Genomic DNA, 11,016 nt, shown 5'->3' with positions numbered 1-11,016 from the left:
TAGTGATATGCTTTCTTTCCAAGAAAGAGAAGGCAACACTTCATGCTTACTCAAAATTGCTTTATTTATAACTGCATTGCTTGGTCGTGCACTATAATCTAGATATGCTATCTCATGAGAGAGAGAGAGCAACTCCCTTTCAGTCTTTTGTGAACTGAGTTGCTTGAATTCCTCCCTGCTTTACTTCAGTGCTGCAATGGGTGGCTTTCATGGTTCAAGGGTATGAATATTTCCTGGTTGTATATATGGGTAACCAAGTGGTCTCATTTTATTGTGCCACAGCCTCTTGCTAACCAATCTATTGGTGATGGACCGGATTGTGAGAGGATGTCATTTTCCACTTCATAGCAGGCCACACTAGAAAACTTGTTATAATGGATGTATAGCCATTTACTGTAGGTTGTCTGATCACTTCCTTAACTGTGATCTAAATAATAGAAATCTTTTCTGTGATGCAACCCATTGATCTTTCAATATTGAATGTATTCATAGGTGTTTTGCTGTTTGGGGGGGTGAGCTCAGGACTGACCCAGTTGACTACAACGAAAGCTTCTATTATCATGCTAAACACATGAAGACTGGCTGATGACTAAAATGAAAAAAGTTGGCAAAGGAGAATGGGATCAGATTCACTTCCTCTTCTTCCATCCTGAAGGCAGCCTCTAAGATGTGGTAAAAAGTGGTGAATTTTACATGGGCCCCCCTCCTGGGAATGAGTACATGTCCTGGAGGTACAGGGTTCCTATGAAGATAGGAACTGGAGGATGGCTTTTCCCTTCTCTGTTCTTTGACCCTGAGGGTATCCTGTAAGCTGGTTAAAGGAAAACCTCCCACTCAAAAGGATTCCGACTGGCTCACCGAAATTGTCGGAACTGGAGGCTGGGTAGAACATGCCTATTTCATGGCCTTCTCACCTGATGGAATCTGTGGTGTGTCTCCAAGGATGATGGGAAGATCTACTCTGCTCCACCGCCAGAGTTTGCCACCGATAACTGGCTTGGTATTAGGTACAATCGCTACCAGATACTCGCCTTCATGCAAGATAAAGCCATTAGCAAAATCTTAAGCTTGGATTTTGAAGTCAACATTGCATGCATGGTGAATAGACAGGTGGCACTTGGTGGTGACTTCAAACTTTAAGAGGTCGACGGCAGTTTAGCATAGATTTAGTCACTGCTCAAGCAATTATCCCAAATGATGCTGGAACGACTTGGAGAAACTCCATGTGAGAGTGCAGTTGCTTGGATTACAGCTTTGCACACATAACCTGTTTCCTGGAGTCCACAGATGTGTCCCTGGTGTACTGTACTCTCGAGTGGGCAGCAGGGTCAATGTCAATGGACATCTGAGGGATTTCATTCCCCAGGAGTCCAGAGTAAGACAAGGGTGTCCTCTTTCACCTTTTCTCAATGTTCTCTTGATATAGTCATTGGTGGAGGCAGTGAATGACAGGATCTGGAAATCGATGACCTGGTGATATCAGGAGGTGCAGAGGATGTCTTCTAGATCACTCAGTATGCAGACGATCCGATGTTGTTCCTGAGCTCAGACAGGGCATTGCAGAGAGTGCTGGAGATTATTACTCGATCCTATCTCAAGGGGCTCCAGATTGAACCTTAACTGCCCAAACAGAAAGGACCCTGAGGGGGACAGGAGCACGGTGCGGCATACGTTGTCCAGGACCCCAGGGCTCTCCCCTTGCAGCCTTTATCCCTTTTACCTAGAAGCCCCATCCTAGTTCTGTAGATTCCTGCCCAATCACCTTACTTTTCCCTGTCTTATTTCTTGCCGCCTTTCTGGCTTCTCTTGAGGCAGCTCCCTTTTCTGATCCAGGGCTCACTCCTCACTCCTGTCTCTCAGGGTGTCTGGCTACTTTTCTTTCTGTTTTTATTCCTCCAGTCTCCTTGCCTGGATCCCAGATTCTGGTCGGTGGGCAGGGATGAGCAGTCTAACTTGGGGCTGGCACCTTGCCATGCCAGCCTCTCTTTGGTTACCAGGGATGGAGAGAACTGGCATCTCCCAGACCGTTGTGCATCACTTGACTTCTTTTCTTGCTGACCAGCTGGGGCTTTCCTTTTTGTGCTGCCCAGTTATGTCTTAGTTTTCCATTTTCCCTGCCCTTGGGCTGGGCTGATTAGGCCCTGCCGGCCAGTAATCCACTATTGTATTATCACCTCCTGTTTCCCGGTTCACTTTCACTGCAGACGCCTAGAGTCTTTCAGAAAATGGTTACCTGAGAAGGAAACATTTATTCAGTGATAAGGCTGTTGATAAAGTGGACCTTATCACTTATCCTTTTATTACATGAGGAGATAAAAGTCCTAAAAAAAAGTAATAATATCTCAGGAAAACTTGGAAATGATTCCAAAGGTACCTACTGTATAATCAAATTAATCTCACTTCAGGAGAACTGATTTACATATTAGTTATGTGTCTTGGCAGGCAGTGTGCTTTTGGGAGAATTTTGAGAGAAGCCTGGCTTGCTTTTGTATGTGAAATGGGAGCGTGAAAAGTATAAATACTAAGCTGACAACCGACATTCACAATCAGAGAGGCTTCCACATTGAAGGATTCATCACCTTGATATTAGCACCTGCTGAATCGCTGCCTTGCTCAGAGGGTCACCTAGGTAAGTTTCATGTACTGAAATTTGCAAAAGCTTTTCCTGGTTTCATTGCTGGTCTGTTACAGGACATCTTTATGTTGGTGGATTATCTCATAGTATCATAAATTTAAAATGGTTTAACCACATTTATTGTTGCTATTCATCTTCAATCACTGTGCTGCTCTATATCATTAGAATATCCTGATAAACCATGACATGTGATTCTAATGCATCTTTACTGTTCTACTATGGGAACTGATATTGCTGTACACCATATTTGTATAGCCGACTGTTGTACAGTTCTAAATTTGGGATTTATTTTCAAACTATCTTCCACTTAAACAGCTGTTAGCAATTGAGAATAAAATATCAATTACTATGAGGGTTTCAGTTTTTATTATTTTGTCATCCAAACATTTCTAACCAGTTCATCCAATTCAGGGTGAAACAAGAAAAGAGAACAATGCAGAATACACCCTGGGCGAGACACCAGTCCATCTCTGAGCATACACAGACAGAAACACCCACACCAGGGCCAGGACTGTGGAAAAAAAACAGAGCATCTGGAGAAAACCTATATGAACATGGGGAGAACATACAAACTCCACACAGATGGCACCCTATACTAACCACTCCGCCACTGTGCCACACAGTATGCCACACTTGCTGATCTAAAAAAATCACGCAACTGTACTGTACATGTATCGAGAGAGACAGTAACCATCAAACCAAATCACAAAAATATGGAGCAGTTGTTCACATGTATGCATAAAATATCATTTTAAACACTTGAAGGTATTGTCACAGTGAAGATCAAAGCATTTACAAGTCAGATATAAATTTTAATAACTCATACAATAAATGCAATGCATGGTCACCTTGAAGCAATATTGTATTTTTTATTTGTCACGTGTCTCACAACACATCCAACTTTCATGTTATTTCATATGCCTGAGGACAAACTGTTCCAGGATAAAAAAATGACTAATTAAATGTAGTTTATATTAAGCCATTTGTTTTTCAATATAAAGCTTTAGATTTTAAAACTTAAAATTAAATTACATTTTTTGCGCTTTTTTAAAACAATCTACTCAACAGTACAGTGTGTAAAATGAAGATGACTTGAAGTCAGTTCAGTATGTTTTGTCTTTCCAAATGATATCCATTTCAATGCTTTTCTAGCTCATTGCTTTGCCATGGTATTTCAACACAAGAGCAATGACCCAGAAAATATATTGCAGTTCTGGCTGTTATATCAGTAAGTTCTGTAAAAATTGTTGTTGGCATACTGGACATGTTGTGTGGATTGAGACCATTCGTACCCAGTCCATTGATTGGACATGCACAGACTGTGTACAGCTTGCATTCGTAAATAAAACATTTCAAACAGTGTGTAATGGCTCATTGTGTCATACATGATGTATCTCAGTGTCCAGTGCTTGTTGCTGGCTCTGTCATCTCTAATTCAACACTCAGTCTCCTCCATTTGGATTGTCTTGTCTGACAGAATTGGTCTGTGTTTCACACAGTATGTGGAGCTCAGGATTAAAAGAAGGGATTGTTTAAGGAGAATTTAGATATATTTGGATTTGCTGAAGTTAACTGTGTATTGTTTCTGCACACTTGTTCTGCCTTCACCTCAGTGCTGTATTTAAAATCTTCTTTTGTCTGTAACCCCTTGATTTTGATTTTGGTCATTTTTCTCTGTGACAGGGTGCCTGCATATTTTTCTTTCCCAAATGAATGTTAAATACTCCAATACTTTTCCTTAATCAGTTAATTGGTAAAGGGTGTAGAAACAAAACTGTGCTCCCTGCAATGGAATGGTGTCCCGTCCAGGGTGTATCCCACCTTGTGTTTTTTTTGGTTTTGGTTTGCTCAAAAACAGGGTTTAGTGGTAGTTAGGTTTTTTGGTGATCAGCTTTTTGTGCTCGCTAGATTGTGTCCTGTAAGGTACTGAGATCAGGCTTGAAGGTTGTAAAGCTACTGTCCACCAATATCTGGAGCATACAGTTGAATTTATTAGTTCTTCAATAAGCATGTTTTTCCTCAGTGTTTTAATCCAGGTCATGCAATGTGGAAGAGGTTTTCTTTCTATAAAATAAAACATGACATGAAGTAAAAACAAGTAACGTTAGAAAATATCAGCACTCCCAGTACAGACTGTCTAATACAGTAGATATAGTGCCTTTGAAAAGCTTGATTAATCAAACTGAACACTACGAGGTGACAGAGGTTAAATTTCTAAAAACAAGTATTCACTGAATTGAGTCTCAACAAAGTTTGCGCAACACAGCACATGTGCCACATTTCTTGAATTTACTTTTCTTCTTGCGACAATCAATATGAACTGCCCAGTGCATGCTGCATGGGATTTTAATTGAAAGCATCCATTCTGTAGTAGTCACTCTGGCAAATATACCCAGCAGCTATGTCACTGTTGTAGGGAAAAACCTGTTCAGGGACGCCAAATATGTAATCATAGTGGCTCTCTGAAGGCACCAGTTCTGTAGGGTTTGGGCATTTACTGAGACAATTATTAATTGTAGCAGTAAATCACAAAGTTGATTCTTTTGATGGCTTTAGAATCCAACCATGCGACATAACTCAAACAACGCACACACACAGGTACTAATACACGAGGATACATTTATTAATACATAGAATATGCATATAAACCTAACAGATCTTATCGAGAGGGTTATCAGAATACAAAAGGTATATATTCAATCAGTTACGAAGTGTTACACATATCAAGAGGACCTACGTTCAGTATATCATTCATTTAGACCGTTTCATAAATGAACTTGGTTACAACTTCTACATTAGATACTCAAAACAAGTACATAACTCTTAGGAATTAAATTGATATCAACTGGTTTGGATAACAATTGAATTCTCGAGCTGTAATGCATTGAAGTTGAATACTCATCCAATTTCTGGGGATTCATATCTCCTGCGGGCACAAACAATCAGCTGCAGGCTTGTTGCTGTCCAATCCGCGCTCTCTGGCTCGGTGCCAGGCTGTGCTGTGCGGCTTGCGACGGTGCGCTGCTGATGCTCACTGACCGGCTAGTTAGTGTTGGCTTTAACTAGCACAGTTTGTGCACAGGAGAAAAGATGACTGTGGGTCCCAGTAAGTCAGGAAGAGGACCGGTTCGTTCCTGATGAAGAGCTAGTTCTGAATAGTGATTCAGCTGTCCACAGTTCCGACCTGTTGCTGGTTACTCTCTGGCAACCTCCACTCTAGACTCTTAGAACAAAGGAAAGTTCTGGCACTCGGACACACTGGCCGTTCCGTGGTTGTCCGGGCTGAGTCTCAGGATGGTCAGGAGGCGCGCTGCGAGAATGTCCTGCCCTTGGGAGCCTTCTGCTCCTGGGCCGTCCTGCCCTGGAATTCTCCTTTGAATTCCCTTTAGAACAGTCCACAGAATCCTTTCCAGAATCTTACTGAATCTCACAGGCTCTCTGTGTTGCCTGTTTTTACCTGGAGGAACTTCAGCTCGTCGATTGGCTGAAAGTTCCATGGGCATCAGAGTCCCACGTGGGTTACTCGGCCCTACCAGTCCCTGATTGGTTGATCAAGGTGAGATATGAGTCATTTACTCCCGACACCTAGGAATGCAGTCCAGATGTCCATCTGGCACTCCCTAGACAGATAGGCGCCAATGGATGACCATTGATCATGATAGCCAGGCTTAGCTAAGTGCATCCCCCTTTGGGAGCTGTCCTTATCAAAAGAAAACATCTTGCATGAATAGTTTCTCTGTGGCTGCACAACAGAGATGAACAGAGAAATGGGGCCTCATTTGGGAAGCTCAGAAACACTTAATTCTGCCTTATTATTAAGCCTCGCCGCTACACTGTGCAGCTCACAGCTGGCACCACTGAAGCTCAGCAGTGTGAGCCTGGCCAGTACCTGGGTGGGAGACTCCTGGGAAAGCTAAGGCTGCTGCTGGAAGAGGTGTTTGTGGGTCCAGTAGGGAGGTGGAGGTGTGTTTCTGTACACTTGTTTTGCCTTTCCTGCACTGCACCTGCCTTTACCTCAATTCTGTCTTTTAAAATCTGATTTTGTCTATATTCCTTGATTTTGCTTTTGAGTCAATTTCCCCTGCAAATAAAGCCTCATATCATTTTGTTACCCTGGCAATTAGTCCGTTTACCAAAACAGTTGATATTGACAAAACCCATCTGGTGTGTGATGTCTTAAATTAAAACCTAGAAAGCACTTGTATACATACTGTATATATACATGTGTTAATCATAGATGTAACATTCATTATTAGAAGTTGTGGGGTTTTATAGGAAATATGTTCCTGCAGATAAGAAATAAAATTATTTTGGTTGTTGAATATTTTTTGTATAACACAAACATTGTTCATGGACTTTTTCATATAGTATTGTTAAAGTAACATGTTCTCATAAGATGGGGAGATTTATAAGTTCATGCAAGGAAATAAGAAGTCTTAAAATAACTACGTATTTTGGTTCTTGAATTCTGTTTTTGCAGAAACGCACTTTACCTCATCTTCAGCAAGAAACATCTTAAAACACAAACCGTGTCCCATCACCCTCACAGGACTTCAGCATCAGGCAATATGAGTGAGTATATTGAGAACTGATAGTGAGCTCACGGGTGGAGACTCAGCTGTCAACAACTCAATTGATCATGAAACTCGACTTGGTGTCGCAGTCACACTTTAATCCTGTTCCTGGAAGGTTGGTGTGTCTGCAGGTATTCAAGGTCTATGTATTCTCAACCATGTGTGATCAGGCTAAAGCTTCAGCACTAGACAATATGAGTGAGTGTGCTGAAAAACAATGCTGTTTTGCAGATCTTCTGTTTGTCTACCAGAGGTATCATCAGCTCCTAGACTGATTCAGTGTCAGGAATCAGATGTAAGCTGCTCAGCAGAGTCTTGAAACTGGACTCAGTATTGCAGTAACACTCTAAAGCAGGGGTGTCCGATCCTGGTCCTGGAGGGTCGGTAGGTCTGCAGGTTAAGGTCTATTTAAAGCAGCAGCACCTGGAGAGCTGAGAGAAGCAGTTAAATTGATCTAGTTAAACAAGTAACCAGCTGCTTTAGCTCTTTAAGAGCCAAGTTGTAGTGCAACCTCACAGACACACCAGCCCTCCAGGATGAGGATTGTTCATTGCTGCTTTGAAGATTCAATTATAATCCCTTCAATCAGACACAAGTTTCCTGTGATGGAGTCTGCTAGCAGAATCTGTATGTTGCTCTGTACCCATATAGTGGTTTAGAAGATGAAGGCAAGGTAGGCACTCCAAAGGGCAACCAATACCAGGCCAAGAGCAGAGGGTTCTGGAGGGTTTAAGTGTTGTGAGAGGAGGAAGGTGCGCTGATTGATGGAGTGTCATGGTTGGCTGATTGGCAGGAGCGGTGTCGTTTGGCAGAAGTGCTTGGGGCTGGAGTGTAATTAGTACGAGTGCGCTTCCATTTGGGAATGTGGTGGGATGAGGGCGTGACATAAGTACAGATGTTTGTCTGAACTAGTTTCAACACTTTTGTACATAAATACTGTATCACAAACCTTTTGAACCTTTTAGTTTAGAAGGAAAACAAAATTCTAATACTCATAAGCTGAATCTTGAGTGAATGGTTGCAGTAACGGGGATGACCATACTTATTAAGCACTTTGTGCAACGTTAAAATTTTCACTAAGCTCACACTGGTAGCACAGACAGTATCACTCATTGTTCTTGTAGTGCTTAATCATACTGAATTTTTGCTTTGAGCCGATTGCCTCTTTAGGTCTTCTACTATCAGCATTACCACACTTCTGACCCTGACTGCTGATTCTGCTCATTCTGGTTTCACTGCCTACGTAACTGCCAGTTGTGTGGGTTGGTCACCTTGTTCTCCTTGTTCTCTCTAGAGCTTGGCACAATCAAGCAGAAACCAGACAAAATCCAAAGCTTCAGTTACAGACCTACTTTTAGAATTGTATCGAATTGTATCAAGTTGAATTTGTTGGTCAAACCCTGGTTAGTACTGAAAACCTGTAACTGTATTCCTGATCTATGAAGGGATGATGGGGAATAGATCAGGAGGATCTATCGCATTCTAGAGAAAAGCAGTGCCTCTGGGGTTTCTTTGGCACACTGGAATTGGGGGTATAGAGAGGACACACAGACCATTGCCTCTGTCAAAAAACATGCAATGTGTCACGTACAGTTCTTTCCGGGCCCTATACGGACGACACAATCCAGAATAGTGAAGACACAAGGGGAAAAATAGTCATGCAGGAAAAGGGTCTGGAGACGGGGGGTGTGTCCATGCAGTGCAGGTGTCCAGGGGAAGTGAGTCCAGGCGAACAATCCATGTAGGAATTCCAAAAGAGTAATCCGAGACAAAGGGTAGAGTCCAAGACCAGGGGATCCATCCAGAGAGTTAAAACGCGAACCGGGTCGGAACCGGCGAGGGGAACCAGGAACTAGGAACAGAAAGTTAAAAGCATAACGGAGCCAGATGCGGCAAGACCCCGGGCTCTCATGATGTGGAAATCAATGAGGAACCACGAGTGAAGTCCTCATCTGGCTTTTAAGGGGAAACGTGAATAGGGAACAGGTGCAGGCAATGGGAGGGAACGAGGAAGGGCTGGAGCTCCCTTAAGAGGAGGGGTTAGCGATCGTGACACAATGTTAACATGTTTGCTTTTCTCAGAGAGCTGTACTGCATTGGTACACAGATTACAGTCCAAGATCACCTGAAAGAGGCATGCAATATCAGGACTGAGTGATTCACTGAGAGATGTTGGTGTCTAGTGATTTTGGTTGACTCATGTGATAATCAAAGTCTTCTATTGTTTACTTCAGTGCTGCAGACAGGAAGCACAAGAGACCTAATTGGATGGAATAAAATATTATTTTGTCAAGGATACTGTATATATATTTGCTGTAGCATTACCTTGTTTACATGTGGGAAAGTACACATATCAGACCTAGATGTCTTGTGCAATATTCCCTTGCTCAGAATAAGTTTCTGTTGATGCAAAGATCTGTTGTGTGTGAACAATTTATTCAGTGTGATGAATAATGGTCTGAAAGTTTTTTTCGTGATAGCAGATGAAATCATATTTTTCAATGCTTGATGTGTTCATAGGTGTGTTGCTGTTTGGTGTGGAGAGCTCAGGATTTGCCCAGATGGGACGACCCCCAGTTGACTACAATGACAACTTTTATGCCCGTGCTAAACGTGTTGGAAATCTGAAAGGCTTCTCCCACATCCTGTTCAGTCCGACTGGGATAATGTTTGCAGTCCGTAATGCAGACATCTATGCAGGGTCTCCTCCAGTGAATCCGGATGAAGACTGGCTGACAACTACAGCAAAGTGTGTTGGCAAAGGAGAATGGGATCAGTTTCACTCCATCTTCTTCCATCCAGAAGGCAGCCTCTATGCTGTGGCAAAAAGCGGGGAATTCTACAAGGGTCCCCCTCCTGAGAATGAGTGTGCGTCCTGGAGGTACAGGGTTGCTACTAAGATAGGAACTGGAGGGTGGCTTTTCCCTTCTCTGTTCTTTGACCCTGAGGGTATCCTGTATGCTGTGACATCACAAGGAAAGCTGGTTAAAGGAAGACCTCCAAGTCACATGAATCAAGACTGGATCAGTAATGCCGAACTTGTTGGAACTGGAGGCTGGGCAGAACTTACCCATTTCATGGCCTTCTCTCCTGATGGCAATCTGTGGTGTGTCTCCAAGGATGAAGGGAAGATCTACTCTGCCCCACCTCCAGAGTTTGCCACTGATAACTGGATTGGAAGAGCCCAGAAACTTGGCTTTAATTACAATTGCTACCAGATACTCGCCTTTGTGCAAGACATCTGTCTGTAATTTTAAAATGAATTTTTATGAGAAACTGCCAAAATCTTAATATGCCACATTATCTACTGGACATATATTCAGTTGATTCATTAATCATTTCCTTGTCATCTTCTAAATATTTTCCATTAGTTTTCTATGAGGCACTTCATCCTTGACTTTTATTATTTAGTTTAGCTTTCATTGTAATCAAGTTTTCCATTTTTCTTGGTCTTTATTATCCTTGACAGAAGGAAATTATTTCTTGGGAGTTACATATTTGAAAAAAAAAACATTGTTTGGAATTACATTTTTAAAGTGGTGATTTTAGATTTTTTTTTGTCATTGCAGGAATACCTTCTAAAGTTCATGTATATAAAGTATCATCTACTGTATATACAGCTGGTAGACATTGTGGATCATGTTCCTCTATATAACTTGGCATCAGTACTAACAAACTGTACCTCTCATCTTGATACAGTGATGAGGTGGACATAGACAGTTTGGTATCGGTGACTGATTGGCATGGAGCATTGACATGAGTAAGGAGTTTGGAAGCTGCCCAGTCATGTGGTTGAAGCTGATACAC

The 11,016-nt window shown here is 42.1% G+C and overlaps 1 protein-coding gene across 1 annotated transcript; it reads left to right on the top strand.

Moving 5' to 3' along the window:
* The first annotated feature begins 7,367 nt into the window (after positions 1-7,367).
* On the top strand, positions 7,368-10,460 carry LOC148817431 (uncharacterized). The gene is made up of 2 exons (XM_088938474.1): positions 7,368-7,407; positions 9,730-10,460. Exons 1-2 carry the CDS (start codon positions 7,368-7,370, stop codon positions 10,458-10,460), a joined length of 771 nt encoding a protein of 256 aa, XP_088794600.1.
* Positions 10,461-11,016: the final 556 nt, after the last annotated feature.

Source organism: Atractosteus spatula, chromosome 20, assembly GCF_055471065.1.
Source record: "Atractosteus spatula isolate fAtrSpa1 chromosome 20, fAtrSpa1.hap1, whole genome shotgun sequence".
Taxonomy (NCBI): Eukaryota; Metazoa; Chordata; class Actinopteri; order Semionotiformes; family Lepisosteidae; genus Atractosteus; species Atractosteus spatula.
This window is presented reverse-complemented; position numbering and strand designations above follow the sequence as displayed.

Excerpts from the sequence above, each read along its gene's own strand:
- LOC148817431 (XM_088938474.1), top strand. The coding sequence starts at position 7,368 with ATGTGTGATCAGGCTAAAGCTTCAGCACTAGACAATATGA. Across the intron at positions 7,408-9,729 it reads TTCAGCACTAGACAATATGA|GTGTGTTGCTGTTTGGTGTG; the intron begins GTGAGTGTGCTG and ends ATGTGTTCATAG.